This window comes from Aptenodytes patagonicus, chromosome Z, assembly GCF_965638725.1.
Source record: "Aptenodytes patagonicus chromosome Z, bAptPat1.pri.cur, whole genome shotgun sequence".
In the NCBI taxonomy this organism is placed as follows: Eukaryota; Metazoa; Chordata; class Aves; order Sphenisciformes; family Spheniscidae; genus Aptenodytes; species Aptenodytes patagonicus.
This window is the reverse complement of record NC_134982.1, coordinates 12,987,037-13,010,671: the sequence shown is the minus strand read 5'-3', so window position 1 is coordinate 13,010,671 and position 23,635 is coordinate 12,987,037. Positions and strand designations below refer to the sequence as shown.

Sequence of the window (23,635 nt, the reverse complement as noted above, 5' to 3'; positions counted from 1 at the left end):
ATAACGATGTTTACTTGTGGCATCACTCAAATGTAATTTTTAACTCAACTCATGGAATGATAAAAGTGAAGGGAGCCCCAAATCACTTCAAGTTTGGCAAAACAGTAGATAAGAGAATTGGGTTGTGTGTATCTTCATTTTACCCAGTGATAAATCTGGCTGTTCTGTTGGAATATTCTTGGGATAGTTGTTCTTTTAAGAGACTTTCTATTTCCTGCCAGGTTCCCATAGCAAGGAAACTTGTCATAGAAGGGCTTGGATTACATCAAGTTACTGTATTTCCTGTTTACTGCAATGATTCCAGTTTGAAAAGTGACTCTCAATAGAAATGCATGCTTTGAAGCTATTTGAAAAGTAAAAACTCTATCCACATTTCAAGCATGGCTGAGAAATAAAACTGGATCTGCAGTTTATAAACTATGCTTGTGTAACCTGCATCTGTCTGTATTTTAATGTGTTCTTAAGTGTTCTGCCTTAAACAGCTTATAAGAATAAGAAGTAATGCTGATATTAAAATAGGTACTGAATACATCCTTTATTTGTGAGAAGGTGCTACTGCTTAGTAGTGTAAGATTTCTAAGATTTTTTCATGTTCTAGGAGCCACAATTTAAGAATAAGATCGTAGGAGAAAATGACATAACCCTGCAATGTGTAGATCAAATCTATGGAGGTAGGTCAGCTTTCTCCTCTTTGTTTAACATGCCTCACTCTTCTAAGTGTCTTATAGTGCTGGTCCTCTTTGTACATGTACATCTTTTTTAGAAAACTGATAGAGTTGTCACTTTGGGAATTAGGATTGGGTAGTCTGGAAAAAACAGCTGCAGTTATATTTAATGATGAAATGACAGATAAGACATCTACCAGAATCCAGTCTTATCTCTCAAGCTTGTCAAAGCTACCTTTTGATTAATTATCTTGCTGGGACAGACGAAACAATTCCTTCAAAATGCCATGATTCAAAGCAAAGAAGAGTGTACTGTGAAAAGTCTCTGATTAAGATTGGTGCACAAGGATCTTCTAGGGTATCAACTATTTCTATAAATATGGAGGTATTCACTTCATTTGAGCGATAGCACTGCAGAGCAGTACAGGTACCAAATTCCCAAACAATACTTTTTTTTGTCTAAGGGAACTTTGTTTTATGAGATTCATGATGTCTTCAAAATATCAAAGGAGATGGAAAACAAGGTTTTAATTTACAAGTAAATCAATGAGTGTTTTGCAGCAGGGCTTACAGGTATGCCTGTATTGCTAAAAAAGGTAAAGGAGAATGGGGGTGGTAATTTGTAAGTAGTGGGGAAGGCTTTATTGAGAAGCCTGACTTTGGACTAGTGTTAGAGTATTCGGAGTATTTATGAATGGTGGTGTGGATTCGTGAAGGAGTGGACTAGGGGGAGACTAGTGGAGTCTGGTTATGAAACATTACTTAGTTTCATGTACAGTGGCCTTTCACTTGAAGTTGTGAAATGATACGTCCTCAAACAGAGGTGAACAAAAGGCTCTCTTGGGGGATTTCTGGTGGTGAAAAAAATTTTTTTTTTTTAGGTACTTAGAATGACCTCAGTTGTTCAGGGACTTTCCCTCAGGCAAAACTACTAAATTATGTTCTTTATGCATCTCAAAACTTTGAACTTACTGTGCAGTTAGAATGTGAACAGAAGTAATCACTGACCAGCTGGCTTGCTGCAAGTTTGGTTTCTACCTTGCAGGAAGTAGTTTGAGTGGGTTTAAAAAAAAAGTTGAGCGTATTAGCACAAGAGCTTGTCAGTCTGTTGTAGGCTCCTCATTTTGACTTGCTAAAACTTGGGCTTGAATTAGTTTCCTGAGAATTTTGAAAAGTCAAGCAGGGATAGCTTTATCAACTGATGGCAAAGTTCTTTCTTATATTTACTTAGACTTTTTAATTTTGCAGTTTATGATGAGAAAAAGAAACTTCTAACTGGACAACTGAGAAAATACCCAGAGAAGCTGATTATCTACTGTAAAGACCTTAGAGTATTTCATTTCTGCCTGAGATACACAAAAGAAGAGGAAGTGAAAAGAGTAAGTATAGTAACTTAATTTGTTTTTCTTTTTTAAGGTTAGGGTTGGGGGTTTAGTTATGGGGATGAGGGAAGGATGAAATTCACCCTGAGAGATTTGTTAAACTTGAAGTGTTTTCTGGTCATTCCCAATTGAGAGAGAGAGTAAGACTTTGATTTGTAGCTAACCTTACTCATTAAGTATCATTATGTATAGCAGCTAAAAAGATCAGATGCACTGGCTTTTTGAAGAAAACTTGAGCTTGAGAGTACTACATGAAATTAGCTTCAGATCAGGCAAACTTGTTAAGCTATTCTGTTTGTGGTACAATTTTATTACATTTTAGACTTCAGCCTTTTTCATATGAAAGCAGTTATTTTCCTGATAACTTGGGTTCTTTTGACAGGTTAATCTGAACTCCAAACTAGGAGTCCACTACCTTTATTTAAATAATAAGAGTCATTCTGGAAGTTGAACAGATATAATACTTTTCATTAAGCCAAGTAGGTATAGTGTCTTGCAGACAATGGAGAAGGCTTTCTAAAAGTCAGTTTTCAGCTGTTGGGGATAGAACCCATTGAACAGTTTTGTTTAAAACCTGGGAGAGGCGGGTAAAAAAAAAAATCACGTTTTTTACACTGACAGTCTTAGTCTGTGTTTGGGTGTTAATTTTTGGTACTTTCCTAGATCGTCAGTGGTATAGTTCATCATAGCCAGACTCCTAAGCTGCTTAAACGCTTGTTTCTGTTCTCTTATGCATCAGCTGCCCCAAACAACACAGGTAATGTTTTTCTATTTTTGAGTTTTATTTGTTGCACACTGTTAGTTCCTTAAGCAGTCTGGGACACTTAGTAGCTGAGTTTGTGGTTGGCTTATGACTCTGCCCTGCTGTCAGGTAGCCTCAGAAGATTCATTTTTCTCTTGTTATGCTTTGTTAGACTTGTTGCTAAAATCTCTGAATTGTCTGCTGCTGGTTTCCATGTCCCTCAATGTAATTGCACAGAAATTGTCCAAGGAAGAGTAGCATCACTGGATTGAAAACTTACTGTGATCAATATGTGCAAATGCTTTTCATGTGCTTCTGACTAGAGTGCTCTCATCTAGAAAATATTTTGCTTATTATATCAATGTGTTTTTTCTGTACTATTGCAGTGAACCAAACTTCCTGCTTTTAATTCTTAAATTATTAAATTTTCAGTGGCATCTGACAAAGTATTTCCTTTTTTGCTCTTATTTGCAAGCAATCTGCTTCTCCCAGGCAACTGCAAAAAAAGCGTAAGTTTGCCTAGCAAGAGTCCAGTGGACATCTGACTTCCTCTTGTAGCTAACTTATTACATAATCTTCCCACTTGATCAAATGTGACTGAATAATATAGTAAGCTGCAAAATTCAAGACAAAAAGTTGTCAGTGCACTTTTTAGCATTTCATAGTTCAGACTTCAACTGAAGTAATAGTGCTGTTTTGAGTTAGGAACCTGATTCTTAGTGCACCAGGAACACCTGTTCCTTCCACAGAGGGAAGTTTTGATGTATCCAAGGTACTAATCGGACACTTATTAAAATATGTCATAGGATTAAAGAATCATTGAGGTTAGAAGAAACCTCTGGAGATGATTTAGTTGTGTTCCTGTCCATCTCCCCATGTTTAGAGTAGGGTTAACTACAGCAGTCTTACCAGGGTCATGTCCAGTTGAGTTTTGAGTATCTCCAAGGATTGAGACTCCACAACCTTTCTGGACAGCCTGTTTCATGATTTGACTGTCCTCATAGTGAAAAAGTTCATTATAATGTTTAAATGGGATTTGCTGTAGTTCAGCTTGTGCGCACTGCCTTTTGTCATGTCACTGGATACACTGAGTTTAGATCCATCTTCTTTACTCCCCTCCCCTGCTTCTGCCCTCAATCAGGTGTTTATACACACTGGAAAGATTTCTTGCCCCTCTGCGCTCCCGCTGAGCCTTCTTTTCTCCAGGCTGAATGATCCCAGCTCTCAGTCTTTCCTCATATTGGGTGCTTCAAGCCCTTTAATGATCTTAATGGGCCTTCAGCGGCCTTGGTCCAGCAGGCCTGTGCCTGTCTTGTACTGGGGAGCCCAGCACTGGACACAGCACTGAGCTGAGAACAACAATCACCTCATTCAGCCTGTAGGCGATGGTTTTCCTAATGCAGCCCAAGAATATGTTGGTCACCTTTGCTGCAAGGGGACATTGCTTGCTCAGGTAGTTTCTGCAGGCTTCATCTGTAACTGGTGTTCAGTTTGAACTAAAAACATCAGAAAGACTGTAAGCTTTTCCAGGTAGAGACTAAGCAAATGTGGGAGAAGCCTAGTCTTTATAGCAACTTTGAAGTGTTGTGCCAGAATTCTTTCATATTTTAATAATTATCCTCAATAATAAATGCCTAGGTCTCATCCTTTTTATGACTTTGTTACAGGACAAAACCAAGTAGACTTTAGAAACTGGGTTTTATGCCTCTTATATTCTGATACTCTTAAAATCTTAACTTATCCCTTAGAGTTCATTAATAATGTTCTGTTTCCAGCTCTAAATATTTCATCTACCTTATCTTCTTACAGCAGAGAGTTTCAGCTTGCCAGCTTGCCAGTGTATCTTCTGTGGAAATTCTAGCTCTGTTCGGTATTTCAGTGTTAGCTGATGTTGCAGGATACTTAATTGTGACGGGTGTCTAAAACATTTGGCCTTGCTCCATAAATTATATGGTTATTATACAGTATCTGAAGCTAAATCAACCTGCTGTCCTAACTGTTGCTGAGGTGGCTACATAGAAATAGAGGAAAAGTTCTCAGTTGAAATTATTAAGACTGAATTGCTGTAATCAATTTTCTGCTCTTATCAATTGCCTAAAATGTTCTATTCAGTGCAAAACTCCTATCCACGGTGAAAGAACGAACTTTAAATGAAATGCAATACCTGAATTGCAGAAAGGCTTTTGCTATAATTGTTAATTCTACATTTAAGTCTATATTATTAGATGCCAGTCAGCTGCACTAGTATACAATGGTATTTGCTGCACAGCATCCTGGGTTTTAGGCTGGATGTAAGGAGAGCCTCAACTGTATGGAAGTTCTGTAAGAACTGATTGGTTTTTGTAAGAGAAACTATTCCTGAAGTTACTAGTTAAAGCAGTGTTTGACAGAAGATTTGTTAAAGATCAGACATAAGGAGTGTGGTGTACAAAGGCGTTTTATCTTTGACTCGAGGCTTTCTGTACACAAGAGGTTTTGCTTGCTTACCTTAATGAAAACTAACTACTTGATTTAAGAATGCTTTCATGTTAGAATTCCTGATAGTCTGCAAAGTTAACATTATTGATGTCTGACAGATGGAAGAAACCAAACTGTGATGTTTGATACTCTTGAGGACTGGCGTGATGAGTTGGAGCGGACCAAAGGGAATGTGAAATACAAAGCAGTGACTACCAATGAAGGCTACAGAGTCTCTGAAAAGTAAGTTTGCCCTGGTTAATAGTGACCTTTGGATATACATCTCATTAAGATTTGCAAAAATCAGTGCTACCTTTGAGCATTACACAGTTTTTTAGGATTTTTTTAAGATCTGGTTTCCATTTTGATTTATGGGATACTTTGATTTGGGACCTCAGGAAGTCATCTTACACACCCCCTGCTCAAGCAGGGTTAACTTCAACATTAGGTCAGGCTACTCAGTACCTTGGTCAGTCAAGCTTTGAATAGCTCTAGGGGTGGAGAATACCACCTTAAAATGGAATAGAAAATATGTAGGTCTGGTACCTACATTTTTGTCATACTTACTGGTTAGGACGACATTTTCTCAGTCCTGTACCTTTACTCTGGTAAAATTTCTATTTACATGTACTTGAGATTTTCTTGTTGTTTTGGTTGGGGGGGCTGGGTGGGGAAAGAGTAACTGGTTTAAAGTATATCTGCAAAATGTGCTGGTGGAAGTTAAGTCGCGTTGCCTTTAGTGGAAGGTTAGAGATGTGTACTTCTACCAGTTTAGCTGAGTAGTATCTATCAGTGAACCCTTTAGGATGTATACAAGGCTTTGTACTACTGTTGTTTAACAGTCAAATCCTGAAACGTTTCACAGACCTTGGAAACAAACACCAATTTTCAAAGAAGTCTTAACTATTAATTCTAGAACTCTGTCTTGAGAAACCCAAGCTGAGGTTAAGTACTTATCTTTGTTGCTTCTGTGGGCCTTGAACGTAAATAGTGTTGGCTGATACTGGAAATTCATGGTATATTAAATGACATCCTTGAATTGTGATGCAAACTGCTTATAAGGCATGGAAACAGAACTAGTTATCTAATAGTACAAGGGTATCTTCTGAAACAACGAAGAGTAAGAGAATCAAGGCAGTCTTAACAATCAGTCTTAGATGTTACAATTAAATGTAGGACTTAATTGCAGCCTTGGAAAGGCAGGGGAATGTTGCAGTGAAAATAATGAATGGCTCAAAATTGGAAGAAAATACCTTATCCAGCTGAAAATAAAGGGAGTGTGTTGAGGACAATATAACTAGTAGGAAGGATTATTGTGGCTGTAAGAGTGAATATATAATTAGCATGTAGGCTAGAACTCTCACCATCACTAAAAGGAGCTTGGAGATTGTTCTTTGTTCAATTTTTAAGTGCAAGAAATTTTTTATTTGTTATCTTAGGCTGCCTTTGTATTTTGTTGTTCCCATATGCGTTTCTGAAGAGAGTATCTTGAAGTATGAAGGCAGAGGCATTCCTGTAAGTATATATGCATGACTGAGGGTAAGAAATCCTATTGAGAAGGCATAATTTCAGTGAGCATTTCAGATGTTACTGCGTATTATTTTTAGAACTTTTTTTAACGGCTCACACTTACACCTAGTCATCTATAGAAGGGGAAATAGATGTTGGAAGGAGAGGTGCTCAAAGTATTATGTATTCCCCTTAAACAGTGTAAAGCAAAATGGGGGTTCACAGCCCCCATTTACTTACATCAGATGTCTAATGTCCTATAGCCTTCATATACTACTAGTATGTCTATCCATCAGCCTGTTTCTCATGAGACTGAGTACTGACTGGCATCTAGCTCGGGCAGGATGTACGGCTTGAAATGCTATTTGGATATTGAAGTGAAGACCATGAATGTACAGATATAGTTGAATACCCTCAGTTGCCTAGCTTGGGTACTGGTAAGTAGTATGGCTGTGATGATGCAGCATTTTTACAAAGCCGAGTAACCTAGCAGAAAAACTAGTTCTACCAGTTTCAACAGAAAATGAAGTTAAATATACTGTTTTGTACCCTGTAGCAAGCTGGCTTTGGCTTCCTACCTCATACCAGAGGTATAGAGGTAGATAGAAACAAGGAGCAAAGTAACCTCACAGGGTCTTAGTTGCTGCATGTCCATCAGGTTTACCAAGGAAAGCCCTATTCACTTCATTCTCTTAAATTAATCAGTCCATGGGGAAGACAGGGCTGTACTGTCCTGCCCAATTTGTCCTTTCAGATAGTGAAGTTCAAAATAGTTCACTTTTTCTCACATAGTCAACCAGACAAATTACCGTGGCTGTTACACAGAAACAGAAGTGATTTTTTTTTTAATTGCATCTTGCATTGTTCAGAGGCCTTGTATAACTCTTCTAATTATTTCCAAATCCTTTTTGGGAACTACTGTCAAAATAGCTTGACGATATTAAATCCGTTTAAGATGGCAGTGAAAGGACAGTATAGTCAATTTTTCCACTCTTGATGATTGTGAGGCTTCTGCATCCTTCTGAGGTGCACCTTTTGGCTACTGTAAATTGGTAGCAGAACTCTAACTTCCTGATTTGACTTGTGTAATATTCCTGATGAAAATGATTCTGACCCCCAGTTTCAAAGCAAGCTTAAAGATCAACTTCAGAGCTTCAAGCAGTAGGTGTGAGTCAAGAAATTACGTGTAAAGGGAAGTAAGAAGCTTTGAGAACTGACTTGCTACAAGGAATACCTCTAACTATGCAATCTGATGTAGTTGTGGAGTTCTTGTTTAATATCTTATTTCATATGCCTAGATGACCCTTTATGTGTAGCTCACATGGAAAGGCATGACAGTGTATCTTTTGTGAGTTATCTCAAGGCTGAACTATAAGAAAAACACTACTAATCTGTGTGGAGAAACTGAGGGCTAATATATGAGTTGCTTAGAAGAGCCATCTTGCTGTGGTGTATCTTCCAATGTAATTTGGCCATAGACATTTTGATCAATTTTTTTCACCTATGAGCACAGTTGAGAAAGTAAAGTTCTGATATAATCTGACATTTTATATTTCCCTGTGCCTATATAAGGCTTAACTTGAAAGTGATAACACAGTGTACTGAGGCATGTAGTTTTGGTGCAGATGTCGAAGTTTGCTTCTACTGATGGGTTTGTTGAATACACCAAAAATTTAGTAAAGCACAGTATAGAGAAATTTCTTGTAACCACTCAGACATTTAAGCAAATACTTTGTAGGGGACAGCTTACCAATTTTTATCACCTGGTAAATGTCTTTCTGCAGATTTGGTGTTGGTCTTGCCATAATGGTGCTGCTCTTCTCAAAATGTCTGCATTTCCCAAAGAACAGGATGACATCACTTCACAAACGCAAAAAGCCTTCTTGGATGGGTCAGTAATAGCTATTCTGTCCACAACACTTTGCTTGGTATGGACCTTGCTTCTCTTTTTCCATATATGCTATATCTTTAAGCTTGCACGCATCAGGAAACAAGTTCTAGGTCTAAAAGTAGTTTTCTGCAGTGGAATGTGTTTAAGCCCTTGGCCTAACAGCATCGGTCAATTGTGCAGGACTGTAACATCACTGAAGGCTTATTTGTGGAAATACATACATATATCAGATGAATCTCTGTACAAGCTGTGGCTTGTTATTAGGTAAAGCAGTACCAAAGCCTGTAGGTCTTAAGTACAGTGCAAGTATCATTAGCTCAATTGTGTTTGCAAGTAAGTGAAGTCTACACTCCATCTCTAAACTTGAATTTGCAAGCCGAGTTTTAAATCTCTCTGAACTCTATCTCAGAACTAGATTTGTGTTCTTAAATAACTTTAGATAAAGTGACCTAAAATGACTGAGGCAATCTAGGAGTTCGCTACTGCTACTTTCAGAGGCGATGGCAGAGAGCACTTTGCTTCAGCTGAGTTAGTGAGCTGAGTTAGCTCAGCAGTCTGAAAAATGCCAAAGTTAACATAAGAGGAAGAATACAGCTACCTGGCTGAGAGTTACGGCAATGACTTGTTGCTCTCTTTTTCTGTCTTTTTTTTTAACCTGTTGGGTGTCCTGGAAAGAACTTCTCTCTTAGCAGCAAGCTATTAGATCAGGCTAGTATGTACCATTTGTACTGCTTCACCGCTAGCTCCTTTCTCCTCATAGATCGAGAACCTGTTAATCACACAGAAAACAGCTTGATAAGGCTCATAAAACCTCTTTTGTTTTTAAAATTCATTATACTTGCATGGGAAAGGCTTTTGACCCTTCCTGCAGATCCTCTAATGTTTCTCCCCTGAAATGGGGAAGTTTACATGACTTACAGCTCTTTGTAGTGCTGTTTCATAGTGTGAAAGTAAGTAGAACTAGCAGTAAGATGTAACAAGGTATCAACTGATATTTTGATCTCCTGTCTGTGGCCATCTGGAGTTGGGGCAGTATTGGTGGTTTTCTTTGCTATGGAGTACTGGTGGTTAACCACTAATACTTAAAAATATATCTACAAATTGTCCATAAGGGTGTGTTAACATGCCATTTTAATAGTAGTCTGAACTCAAGCACACAGCAGATGTTTACAATTAAGAGCTGCTTTTATTGAAAAAGTTGTTTAGAGCCAGATCTTCTAACACAAGTTGTTTACTTCAATTTGGAAGAAGTATCCTAATTGACAGATGATTGCTTTCCCTCAATTCTCTTATCTGATGCATCTTCCAGTAGGTCTAGTAACCTGCATTTCTGATGTGGACTCTGGTAGTTCTCACTTAAAGCAGGCTTCTGTGCTACAACATACATGAAACAAAATACTCTGTCCTGTCTGGGCAAGTGCCCAGAAGGCCTCACTTCTGAAATACGAGCTGGAGCAGCTTTTTCCAAATCTTGACAATAAAAAGCCAGCATGGCAACAGAGGTATTTACTAAGCTGATGTTCATCTGAGCTCTGGAGCCTGGATGAGAGGGGACGTTCTGGGTCCAAACCAAAGCTTCATCCTCTCCTCCTAGGGAAAAAATTAGCAGATATGTAGGGAAGTACAAGGCAAGTATACTGTATTGTTTGAGTCCAAATTGTTTCTTTGTTCTTTTACTCATGTGTTTCATTAGCAGACCTGGCAGCTAGGTATCAGAATGTAGTTTGGTTGGTAAAAGTCAAGAAAAATTGTGTCTGCTGGGAAGTTTGGGTGTTTCTATCCATCTCCTCTTTCTGGATTCACCTCTAGCCCACTAGTAGAGTAATTTAGGTGTGTCTATTGAAGACAACACTGAAGAAGCAGTAGTAAAAATCAAGTAATGCTTGTAATATTCATAACTGCACACATATGCACGAATATAATTTTATCAGTGTAACAGTTAAGAGCAGCAAAACTTGTCATAAGCTTGTAGGCAAGCTTCTGGCCAGTATTTAAAAATGCATGGAGGCCATTAGCTTTCCAGGGTGTGTATCTTTTAGTCTTACAGCTGTTTCCCAAACCATGCCTATTAACTTTGTCTTCAGTGATAATAGTTGGTACATTATTTGACTTGTGAAGCAGAAGGCTTTAATCTCTTGATGATTTGATTTAGAATCTATAAGACAATTAGCAAACCGCCCTATGAACTCCTGAAGATGGATGACTTGTCAAGCAGCCTTCCATCTCTGCAAGATATCCAGATTGCATACACAAGATTTAAACAGCTGTTTTTGATAGGTAAGTCAAACTTAGTCTTTTGTCTCTAAAGTGACTGAGATGCAAAGCATAACAATGCTGTTTTATGTCTCATGAATGCAGTCCTTGTCTTGATTGGTATCTTGCTTTTGACAGTGGTTAGAAGCAGACTTTTAAATATGTACCTGAAGACTGTGCTTATGGCTGGTGTGTTAATGGAGATTTGTAGCTCTTAGACTTATTACCTCTTGCTAAGCAGTCACAGTATCTGAAAATGATTTTTAAAGAGAGTGACTATGGAGTTTAAATGTTAGTTGGATTGAAATTTATGGGAGAGATTTTTGAATTTTCTGTGGTCCATTGAAATTGAATGTTAATTATTAACCTTTTAAGCCTTGGTGCTATGTCAAGAATTGAGACTAAATGTTAATTAATTTTTGCCTTAGCTTTTGTTACAAACCAGTCACATCTCAAAACGTATGAAGCATGAGCTTGTTTAAAATTTTGTCACTCTGGCTGTAGCGCTAAACATGACTACTATAAATAGTAAGTCCACTTGAAAGGAGTAAAAATGGGAGCCACGAGGCTTTCAGACTCTTTTGGGACTCCTTAACTATTTTGCTGTCATGAAACAGTACTTTGACCTCACCTCATGGCATGAAAAAAGCTCCACACCACCTTGCAACTGTGCAATGTGCCATTGGGCCATTTTGGACAGTGGGTCTTCTACGAGATAATGAGGGTAAATGTTGCGATAACCTCTGTCTGGTGGCATGCTGAACACTGGGGCAGTTCACATATGGCTACTGATGTTGGACATAATGGAACTGATCATCATTGAAGAACTGTATATTTAAAAATGTAGCCTACAGACAGTGTCTAAGTCCTGTTGGTTTTATACGTGGAATTTAGCTGGTAAGTTGGTATTGATTGTAAACTAGTATGAATGGTTTCCGCTAAATATGCAGTAAAGATTTCTGTAACACTCCAAGGAGAAGTCTAAGATATATGAGGTATTTGGCAGACTTTCACATTGAGGATTTTGTCTAGAATACACTGTCAAATCTACAGTGAATCTTTCGTACTACTTAGGAGCTAAAAATAATTACCTATATTTTCATGTAGCTTCTGGTAACTTACCCTCCTGTAGGAAAAAGGCCAAAGCTTGAATTTAAGTCATTTAACATCTTTCAGGAAATACTGCATATTTCCGTGGTGTAATTGTATCATTGTCTTACATTACTTGAAGCAAAAGGGAATATGTTAAAACTGCATTCCAGTAAGTGTTTTGGTCTTACAGCTTTTTAAATAAGCTTTGTTAGTAGGCTATAGCTCACTGAATGTAGTACTGTGGACTAGCAGTCTGAGAAAACCATTCAGGTAACTTCTTGCAGAAGTATTAAGATCTTACAGGAATTGACTACCTTACTACTATTTTTCAAAGTCTGAACACATTAACCATTACTTTTGTTCTATACTTGCCTAGTTAATTTGATTTAGGTAGCTTCCAGTGTAACTTAAATTTCCTGAACATATGCCCAAACTGAAGTTTCAGTTATAAAAATCCTCATTAAGCAAAGCAGAAACCACAACAGTAGGTAGCTGCCTGAAAGAGGATTTTGATGGGGAAACCTTGAATCCTCTTAAATTGTTCCTCTTATTTGAAATGCTGCAAAGGCAGATGCTGGTTTTGCTAGATGGCATACAATGAGACTTGTGAGCAATTTCCCCACATACCTTAAATGAGACTTTGAACACTTCAGTTCTCAAATCCTACTGGAGTATTTCTTCGTTGTCCTAGAAGTTAAGGAGGAAGGGAAAGCTTGCTCTCTGTTGTGATGTTATTAAGCAAAATACCTTGATTAAGGGGTAAAACAAGCTGCAAGTGTTTTGTTGTGCCTTTAAAAAGAAGTTCCTGTTTTGACTTGGAGATGGCTTTGGCGGAGAACTGCCAGACCATGCAATTGTTTGTAGAGGCCTGCATACAAGTGGTTGAGTTTAATTGTGGTTGAGCATGATTGAACAAAACAAACAAACAGCCACACTGAATGTGGCTACTCAACTTTTTGGAGTAAAACTCTTCTATACTGTCCATAATGTAAGAGAACTAAAGAAAACTTCAGTATGGAGTATAAATGTTATCGCTATAGATGAAAGCCTGTTATTTCTACAGGAAAAAAGACAGAAATCCCTTTTCCTTGGTATCATGGGTTTTGCGTGGTTTTGAAGGACTAGAAATTGGACTATAATTTTGCCTTGATTCAGAATGGACAGAGGTTTTTCAAATAGTGATGGCAGGCTAAATGGAACATGAGATTGGGTGCAAGGGAATATTCTAAAACTCAGATGGAAAGAGGGTGAACTGGGAAGTAAAGGGTATCTTACTTGAAGTATTGTAATGTATGTACTTTAAAGGGTATCATACTTAAAGGTTGGAAGTGAATTTGAAGATGTTAATCAGAAAAGATTGGAGAAAACTACATCTAATGTGAACAGAACTCACTAGAGAGCTTTGAAGATGCATTCTAATGCTTATTTTGTGGTGAAGTAGTTTCTATGGCCAGGGTGGAATGAATCAGGGAAAAAGTTTTTTTTGTTGTTTGTTTTTTTAATGTGTAATGAACAGAATGAGGGGCACAAGCATGCATGGAGGCAGAACAGCTACAGGAACAAAATAGATAAATACCTGTGCACTTGAGGATCATAGATGCAAGCTGCAGAAAACAAGACAGAAGTGAGTATGTGTTGGAAGTAAATATTGGAAGCATATGGAGAGACTTTGGGAGGTGAAAAGAAGTTATACAGAAACATGCAGAACTGAAGCTATCGGGGGAGACCAGGGAAGGAGGGAAGTGTGGTGTATCTCAGTTGTTTCTCAATAGTAGAACTGACATAGACCTTGGGCTTCAAGGTTTGTGTCTTATGCAGGAAAGGTAAATATTTTCTGGTTTATAATTGACTGTATCAGCTTGTGAGAGCTTTCCAGTTTCTGAATACTGGCTTTGATAGAAATAAAAGCAATAGATATTTAGGTTGCATTTAACCAGCTACAAAAATCCTAGTGAAACTCGTAAGAGTTTAATGACTTTGTGGTATAGTACTTGGCCTCCTGGTTTATCTTAATGGTTCCTTTTTTGATGTATTTTAATGTCTCTTCAGTTGCAGTGAAAACTGTTTAAAACCTTTTTCAGGCAGTCTTACATCCCATAAATTTGTGTAACCCCCTTCTAAAACCCATTTGTGTTTCTGGCTTTAGTGGTAATGACTTTCAAAATCCAGCCTCCTTATGTTAAGCTTTATATAGATCATGCTTTAGAGTCAAGGCAACTGGAACTTGGAAGAACCGTCTCCTCTGATTAAAATTCTCTTCTTTTCCTTTCCCATTTTGTCAATAGATTTATTTACTTGGTTTGGTTGCTGTGAACCTACAGCATACTTTTTCTGAAAGCCTATGGTGCTATAAAACTTCACTGGTGTTTGTAGGACTACTTCACTTCCTCATTGAGTTATAGGGTGTTGACTTTAACAGTGATTAGGATTTTCTGACTCCTTAGTATCATTTGTTTCATAACAGTTCATAACTGAAGAGTAATACAATGGATGGCTGTTAATTAGCACTACATATATGTGAACAAACCAATTTTTGGTTTTTTTTTCAGATAACAGTACAGACTTCTGGGCAACTGATGTGAAATGGTTTTCATTACTGGAGAGCACAAGCTGGCTAGAGATAATCAGGTTTGCTATATCTGTAACTTTCTGGGTTTTAATTTGTTGTTAAATGCATTTGTAGTGGGTTTTCTAGCTAGTTTCTTGAAATACGACGACATTCTTCACCTCCAGTAGGAAATAAAATTAAGACAGACTTATGGTCCCATTTATATATCTTATTTCTACAACTTGAGACAGTATTTTTACGTTGCAGTCTTGTGTTAAGCCTCCCGCATGAAAGGACGTGAGAAGCAGCAGATCATTCCATTCCAGCAAACCTATTAAAACTATAGATCCAGTAATTTCCCTCCTGCACTTAGTCACCTTCTTTCCAAACTGAAGTATCCTATTTGTTTCTTGCATGAAACCTATTGCATGTCTCTGTCTAGCCTTGCCATTCTTCTCTGTACTCTCTACTTTTGTAATATCCTTTAGGACGGGATGAACTGCAGTATTCAAGATGTTAGCCCACCAAAGATTTATAAAATGACAGTTGTTTTCAGTTTTGCCCCCTTCCTCTCCTGATTGTTCCTCAAGTTCTTTTTTCTTCTCTCAGCAGTCCACAGTGAGTAAGTGTTGGAATGGTGTTGGCTAACTTAAGGCTTGTTGTAGTGGAATGTTGAGAGGTTTTGTTTTCAGTGTTACCTTGTGCTAGCTCTACTGTCTGCCAGTTTATTCTGTGATCAGCTTGTTACCATGAAGTGCTTCTGCAGTCTTCTGCAGTCAGCTTCAGTTCTTTCTAGTCTTAATAACAATCAATAAATATTGATAATTACTCATTCCTTAATCCAGAATTTAAATGTATGTTGAATAAGAGGTTCTAGTGAAGATCATGTGTTGAGAAGTGCATTGACATAACCAAGATTACAAGTAGTTTAAAGTAAATGCCAGCCCAAGTTCCTATCCTTATGTTGTTTTGAGACTGGTCATTTCCATACTTGGATCCAGTTGCTTCCCGGATCAGCCTGTTCTTGGCTCTTGCAGTTAGTAGGAATGCCTTCTCAGCTATTCTAGATGCTAGAACAAAGAATGTGACAACTGCACACTTACGAAATAAACTGTCAGCTTCCCTTAGTGACCTAAGCAGTTGCAAGAATCCTAATTTGTGTGCAAACTTTTGCTGAAAATAACCAACTTTATGAAGAGTTAGGTCTAGAAACCAACAGTGTTAAATCTGGTTTTATGTGATCTTTAATTCCACTCAGTCTTCGTTGTGTAATGATGATCTCTGAATAAATTTTGTCTGCATGTTTACAAGATCTGATTGCTGATCCCTCCCTCTGCTTCTTAAAACCAGATTATGTGAGAAATGTAGTATGTAGTAGATTAGAACTTAAGTGTGGTGATGTTGGCTCTTTCCAGGATAAAGATCTGGCTGTTAGTAATTGTAATACTTTAGTGTGCGCGTGTAATGGCTGCTGTTGATCCAGAATAAAGTATTGTATTACAAATGTACAAAGATAACAACTGGAAAGGGATGACCAATGGCCAAATAAAGATACCTCTTGAAAGTTTGCTCTTAAGGCAAAACAGTTCTTCATTTACACAAGTTAAGCATGGTTTTTGTTGTTTTAAAGGACTAGTCAAGTTTCAGTAGTATGACATTCTAACCCCTTTTAGGGGAAACTAATGTAAGAAACTTAATTGCAAAAATGCTATGAAAATCTTTTCCTGTACCACAACAGGCGAGTCTTGAAGAAAGCAATAGAAGTTGCTGAGTGTCTGGAAAGACAGCATACAAACGTTCTCCTTATAGGTAAGAATTTAATGAGACTATCCTATATATTTTTTTAAAATTTCTTTTGAATTCCTTTAGATGTAGCTTAAGCCGTAAGTTTATAATTATGGTAGAGGCTGGTAAAATTCATAGAGTACTCAGAGTACCAGACACCCAAATCTTTCATGCTCCTGGAAATGCTTCCTGTAGTTAAAAAAATATGGTAAACATACTTCCAGGCTAAGAGAAATATGTTGTGAATGAGAAAGCTGCTGATAATTTGGCAGGAGAGTCATGCTACCTCTTGTTTATGCATTCCTGTTTCCTAACTTTTTTATTAAAGGTCTCCTAGACCTTTTGCTGTACTTTAACGGGGTAGGGGGACACACCTGCACAAAGAACACGGAGCATGAAAACTTTCTGAAAGGACGCTTTTATGTTCTAGATACACACTGAATACTATGTGGTCTCTTTATTAAAATATGTGAAAGAATACGCTTATTGTTGTAAAGCGTTGTGAAGTAACCAAACTCAGTGTTAACTATTAAGCTATTTTTGGATTAGTAATGTAGTTGTTTTTTTTCCACACACTGCCATTTGAAAAACCTAGCATGGGGAACAGATGTTTCTAGAAGGCACCTGAAGGGTGAAGAATGCATGTTTCACACCTTGTGAAAAGACGCATGTAGGATAGGAAGGGTAAGGGCAGATGGCTGGCCTGGTTCGGGCAGGAGGGGCAGTATGTGCATTGTGGGAGACTGAAGGGCGTAGGCATCAAAGTTATAGTAGTAACAGTTTGTTTTTTGCAGGTTTTATTGTCAAAGTATTATCCTACTATAAGTGTACACGAAACCTTATGCTTTTACAAAGGGAATTACTGGAAACATGGATTAACTTCTCTCTGATGCTGTAACACTTGCAAGAAATTGTGTGCTTCTCTAATCTTGAAATACAATTTTGTGTATGTGAAGCTAGCAATACTTTGCTTTCCTACACAAAGTTTTAGGAATGGCTTAGAGACAATGTGGTTTCTGTTCTCTTCTGTAGAAGAGAGTGCTACTGATCTGTGCTGTGTAATCTCTAGTCTGGTTCAAGTGATGATGGATTCATACAGCAGAACAAAGTCAGGGTTTCAGAGCCTTATTCAGAAGGAGTGGGTAATTGGAGGACACGGCTTTTTGGATCGTTGTAACCACTTACATAAAAGTGACAAAGAAGAGGTATGGGGTTTTTTATTACTTTCCTTACTATTTAAAAGTGTACTAGACATAAGGAGGGATTTAAATGTCAGTCTGGAAGTTCCAATTACTCTGAGGATCTTTAATTTTATGTTTTGTTTTATGGGTTGATGTTTTTTAGTGTCACTATTTTTGCTTTTTAGAGTTCAGCAATGTCTTTATAACTAAAGAGAACAAATGTAAAATTTCCCATTCAATCTTGGAGTTTTTTGAAAGACATGTATCTCATGCCCTTTCAAACTGCATTAAATGGTAGTAGTGTTCATAGAAATAAGTCAAGTGAATTGCCTATTCTTGCCATATCTAGAGTTTAACTTTATACTGTCTTGCTAAATGTTGCAGTCTCACCTCTCCATTTGTATTTATATTTTGGGAATGGATCAGATTGCTATACAGAATGGAAATCATAAGTGTAAACTGACTACTTCTGATCAAGAATTGCTATAAACTAGTTTTGCTTTGCCAACTTTAAAAGGCTGCATAGCAGCAGCTTTCATAGCAAGTTCATGTGTGCAAATTCAGGTTAGAGAGTGTTCATCTCTTCTGTCAAAAATTGGCCAAGGGTTGCTCAGATGATACTTCTTCAGAGTTCAGCCAAAGTTATATGCAGCAGTTCTGTAGTTAACCAGATTGCTTTCCTTAAGACTTGTATTTGGCGACACTAAATACTACAAAATAGTCTGCATGGTGGAACATACTTTTTTCTGAAACTGAAGCAATATTTTCTTTACTTAGGCTCCTGTTTTTCTGCTCCTGCTAAATTGTGTTTGGCAGTTGGTACAACAGTATCCTCCAGCATTTGAGTTCACAGAAACTTACTTAACTGTCTTGTCAGACAGCCTCTATGTGCCTATTTTTAGCACTTTCTTCTTCAACTCACAACATCAAAAAGACACTAATATGGTAAGGATTTGTTATTTTGTGGATGCAATGTGTTGGAGAACAGGTTTGGCCCACAAGCAAGGAACACTCAAAAAAAAAAAAATTCCCTAGCAGCACGGTTTTCCATACTTAATTTGAAGGGTGGTGCCTTGAAGGGGGAATAAGTGCAACTTTGGGTGTAAGAAGTCAAGTTCAGGACTTAGGAGTTTATGATGACAAAAGGAAAATAACTCAGGAATATATTACTTTTAATGTGTGCTTATAGGTTTGTATTTATTGCTTTTCAATGAAAATGGAGCTCCTTAACCGAAGAGGAATATCCTGCTGTCCTGCAGAATAAGTTATCCTCAAAATTCTTGTATAGTATATTCTGTTGTTTTCCAAAATCAACATTTCCTGACTGTTGATTTACATTTGGTTCATGCTTTTCTCTAGCCTAAGAAGCTGGAAGCAATGGGAGTATCCTCTGCAAGGCTGCACAGAGACTAAAAAAAAAAAAAGTGAAGATCACTGTCTTGCATATAAATAAAGCATTGATCATAAAATTTAAACTGGTAGCACTGCATAACTGCAGTTAACTTCTGAAGTTTGGAGAGGTTTATTCCACAATCCTAACATGCCCCCTGTGTTTGAAGAATTCAAGTGTCTATCTCCTGCTCAATTTTCAAAACTTAATTTTTCTCCTTAGATTATTTGATCTTATTTTCAACTGTGAAAGGCATTCTTGGTGCTGTCTAATTGCACTGTTGAAATGAAATACTGTCTGAAGTTACAGAGAATAGTATTTGTCTGTACTCACTTGCATCTAATAATGTTGTTCAGCTATTGAATACATAGAAATCATGAGTGTTGTTGCAACTCTGTGGCCTCTTCTGTGAAAAGCCAGTTTCTTAATTTCACCTTGACTTGGTCAGAATTCCTTTCTAGCAGTATGAATTGTGACCTGTTTGTTTTGGCAGAGTGGTGAAAGCCTCAAGACACAAAGCGCTCCGTTCAGATTTCTTACTGTGTGGGACTGGTCTGTGCAGTTTGACCCCAAGGCCCAGGCTTTCCTGAACAACCCTCTTTATGCAGAGAAGCCAAAACTAGATAAAAGTCAACGGAAAACGGCACGATTCAAAGTAAGATATGTGCTGCTTAACTATTTTTTTAAATGATAAAAAATATTTTGCACGCTTATACTTCAAATGTACTCACAGTGGAAGTATTGGTGCGAAGTTTTTTAACTGACAAAATACATGTACGCCTCAGACTCACCTGGATCTTAAGAATACAATTTGCACCCGCCTCAGTTATAAATCCATGTTTTACAGTTACTGTGCATAGCAGTGAACTTAGGGGTTTTTCTTCATACTTTTGTGCCAGTGAAGTGATAACTCATGGGACTTAACATCCAGGTGAGTTGCACTGACGTGTTTGAAGTGAGTTTATTTTGTTGTTCCACGGAGTACCTAACTGAAATACATAGCAGGTTTATAATTGCCTCCCTAATTTTGTCGGAGTGCAACTGGAGTGTGTGTGTGCACTTGGAGGGGGAGGGGGACCAACAACAAAAGCTGTCTAGGTTATGGAGGATTATGGGTGGACCACCTCGTTACTGGAAAGTAGCACAAATCCAGTAAGAAAAGTTTGTTCTTTTGATTGTAATATCTCTGTACAGAAATTCTGTTCTGTACAAAGCATTCTCGAGTGAGATGCCGTCAGTATAATCTACAGCATTAATCAGAGAACTCTTACGTGGTGGGATGCAATGAGGAACCACTGGATAAAAACTTCTAAATCAAGCGCTTTTTGATTTGTGTGGCTAGCTTAAGCTAAACATGGAAGTCTGTAATACTTGAATGTATGCAAAGAATTCTCCTTTTTCAAAGAAAAATGCTTTATTCAGTGTTATTTCATTGCTGTAGTTACAGTGCAGGGAAGGGACCTGGGAATACTAAGTACGCTGTGAGAAGTATTTGGTGTAGTAGTCATTGAAGAGTAACAGTTTTAGACTATATAACAGGGCAGTGGCTGTGTTTAAGTGAATTTGTTGCTTGTAAGTATTTTCTGAATACAAGTTATGTTTTTCTTCCTCTTAAGATGTTTTCTAAAGTCCCATCAATATTTATCTTAGTATATTTTTCTTTTCTTTCCTCTTAAAGCATCAACGGCAACTTTCTTTACCACTGACACAAACAAAATCTTCCACGAAGAGAGGATTTTTCAGGGAGGAAACAGATCATTTAATTAAAAACATTCTGGGTAAAAGAATTGGCAAGTTCATAAATTCTTCAGATGAACCTCCTAACAGCTTCAGGGAATTTTATGACAGCTGGCACAGTAAACCTGTTGACTATCACGGTCTTCTGTTACCTCGCATTGATGGCCCTGAAATCAAAGTCTGGGCACAACGGTATTTACGATGGATTCCTGAAGCCCAGCTTCATGGTGGTGGTACAATAGCCACAGCTGCCAAGATTTTGGACTTGATGGAGGAAGTGCAAAGCTTGCAGGTGAAAATGGATGAAGAACATAGTCAAGCTGTTTCTGGAGATGTACATTCTGTTCCAATGCTGAGAAATTCTGCCCGTTTGTCATCCTTGTTTCCATTCGCTTTACTTCAGAGACAGTCTATCAAACCAGCTTTACCCACTAGCACCTGGAAGGACTTGGAAGATGAAGATGACTTGGTCAAGAGGGATGATGAATTTGTTGATCTAAGTGGTGATATGTGATAAAGTATATATAAATTAAAGTATGAATTGTATGTGGCTAAGCTCTGAGTTTTAAATGTTGTGCTGTGTCCTCATATAAGGAAGTCATTCAAGCATCTGCATCCTGTTTAATGGGTGCGTGGGGTCAAAAAAACCCCTTGGTTGGAAAGAACTAGTTGCCATGATTAACTGAGCGTATTTTGAACTTCCATTTCATTCTAACGTTATTTACTGCAGAAACACATTTTTAGCATAGGTGTAATAAAAACAGAAGTCTAGGCTGGAGCAGCCATATGGCCACTTTGTTTAAAAAAAGAAAAACAAGCAACAAAAAAATTTCTGATATAAAGGTGGAATACTAAACACACAGAGCAACAATCGCTATCTGAACATAAAATCTCTTCCCCTTATCCTAAGAGTACTAGGATTGGAAGTACTGTGACTGGGAACTTAATACATCTGTGTTTCCTCCCCCAGGGGAAGGTGCAACTAAATGTGCATTCACAAATAAGCTTTTTACAGCTGAGGAATAAACTTGTGGTCACCAGGGGCTTTCTGTCTGCTGTGGCATCGACTGAAGTCATGTACTTGTCGACCTCATCTTTTCTGACAGTGTTTATCTTTGGCTTGCAGCACTTCACCTTGTGTTGGTATTATAATAGCAGCTTGGCTGCTCTAAGCCTGTGCATGCACTTAGCTTAAGGATCAGACGCAAGAGTTTAACTACACGTTTCAAGTCTTATTGTGTGGCTGCTGTGCTATACGCCCTTGCTGCCTTGGAATGTAAGTCCCACATGTTTGCTGTTAATTGTAAGAAATGGCCTGACTGTGAGATTCTAATGTGCCATGAGTATTTTCTCTCCTTTTAATAGAGTGAGACTTTCATTTTGACTTGCCCCGTTTATGCCAGTTGCCTTTGAGGCTTTCTGTAGCTTGCACTGAGACCCTCCACATAGAAGGGAAGACTTTTTCTGTAATCCTGCAGTGAAGCTGGGTTTGCAGTCTGTTGCCACTTGTCATGAGTTGGTGGTACAGCTTATGAATGTGGCGTTCATACCATATGAACACTCGCATCCTGTTTCTGGATGTTATAACAGTACCTCAGTGAAAAAAGCCATAAAGAAATGCCTGTTGACGTTGATCTACTGTGTGTATGTTTATATATAAAGTATTTTTACTGCAAATAATCATCCTTTGTAAAGTTGAATGTTATTCGACTGTCAAATCTATTTTGAACCCTTAATTTCTAGAATACCCAAGAATGGATGCAAGTCATAAAATCAGTTAACGCTGAGAGGGTAGACATTGAATATTTTCTTTATTCTCACACCAACTTAGAAATCCGTGCTGGAAAACTTAGGTGGTGGAGAAACTGTTGCTTGAATTGGATCAGCTTGGTGTAAGTTGGGGATATTAAACTGGGTTACTGATCAATCACTTCACACTGAGTTGTATTAATATGTATAGCAAAAATTTATCAGCAGCCCTCTAAAAATACATTTATTTTAACATACTAAAATTTATTAATGGGGAAAGGAGGAGAGCTTAATGCAACTATGCCAAACTGAACTTCCCAACTCTTGATTGCCTTAAGTCTTAGTAGCGCGAGGACAATACTTGAGTTTGTAGCATTTTATTTAAAAATACACTAGTACTTATGCTTTCTTCTGTGACACATACGATCTTACAGCCAGCACGTGTCCTTCAGACTTTATTATTGTAGTTCAAGTGAGTTATGTATGCAATAATACTTTGCATGTTGAATGAGCAATGCATTTTTATGACAAAGAAATACCTACCATTCTAAGGTTATCTGGGCTCAAGGGGTTTTTTTTAAACACTGCCATTAGAAAAAATATTAAATGGATTTTTCTATACTTTTGATCAAACTGTTGTAATGTTTCAGTCATGAAGATTACATATTTATATTAAAGAACAGATGTTGGACATCTTATTTGTACATAAGTTATCAGAAGTTTATATAGAAGAGAAACATATATGTGGAATTGGACATGGGAACACTTCTAATGTAGAGTAAATACCGTTGTTACTGGTTTTCTGCACTGTGGGATTGGAAATGTACTTAATATTTTTACTCCAGGCTTCTGTTTATACCTCCAAGTTTTTACACTGAATGCAAGCTAAAAGCTTTACAGTTTTGTTTTTTTAATACTGTCATTTCTCTCTAGCAGGCTGTTTGGAGAGTGTCAATAAAATATACTTTGACATATTTGTCCTGAAATGAGAATGTATGTTTAAGGTCATATTTTGCAAATGATGATTTCGATGATAGCAAACTTGACAATCTGCAGTGACAAGGCTTTTCTAGTTATAAGCTGGGTTTTTATAGACTGTTACAGGGAGGAAACTGCGCAGGTTTGACCTGGTTATACTTACTGGAGAGGTGCTGTCAGCTCAGGAAAGGAAAGTTCAGTGCAGTGTAGTAGGATGACTATGGGAAGTTACTAAGGTGGTCTAGAGGAATGTCAGTATTTGGGGGTTTATTAAAC

At 37.7% G+C, this 23,635-nt stretch overlaps 1 protein-coding gene across 2 annotated transcripts in view; it reads left to right on the top strand.

Moving 5' to 3' along the window:
* MTMR12 (myotubularin related protein 12) overlaps positions 1 to 23,355 on the top strand; it is a 35,900-nt gene extending 12,545 nt beyond the window's left edge. Inside the window, exons 4-16 of one of the 2 annotated variants that reach the window (XM_076362334.1) lie at positions 599 to 671; positions 1,914 to 2,044; positions 2,711 to 2,804; positions 5,366 to 5,489; positions 6,686 to 6,761; positions 8,540 to 8,646; positions 10,799 to 10,923; positions 14,541 to 14,619; positions 16,278 to 16,348; positions 17,357 to 17,529; positions 18,283 to 18,450; positions 19,389 to 19,550; positions 20,574 to 23,355. In XM_076362334.1, the coding sequence (XP_076218449.1) occupies positions 599 to 671; positions 1,914 to 2,044; positions 2,711 to 2,804; positions 5,366 to 5,489; positions 6,686 to 6,761; positions 8,540 to 8,646; positions 10,799 to 10,923; positions 14,541 to 14,619; positions 16,278 to 16,348; positions 17,357 to 17,529; positions 18,283 to 18,450; positions 19,389 to 19,550; positions 20,574 to 21,146 (1,956 nt within the window). In that variant the 3' untranslated portion in view covers positions 21,147 to 23,355. The remainder of the gene's footprint in view (positions 1 to 598; positions 672 to 1,913; positions 2,045 to 2,710; positions 2,805 to 5,365; positions 5,490 to 6,685; positions 6,762 to 8,539; positions 8,647 to 10,798; positions 10,924 to 14,540; positions 14,620 to 16,277; positions 16,349 to 17,356; positions 17,530 to 18,282; positions 18,451 to 19,388; positions 19,551 to 20,573) is intronic. The other variant, XM_076362335.1, reaches the window with a different exon arrangement.
* The last annotated feature ends 280 nt before the right edge of the window (positions 23,356 to 23,635 follow it).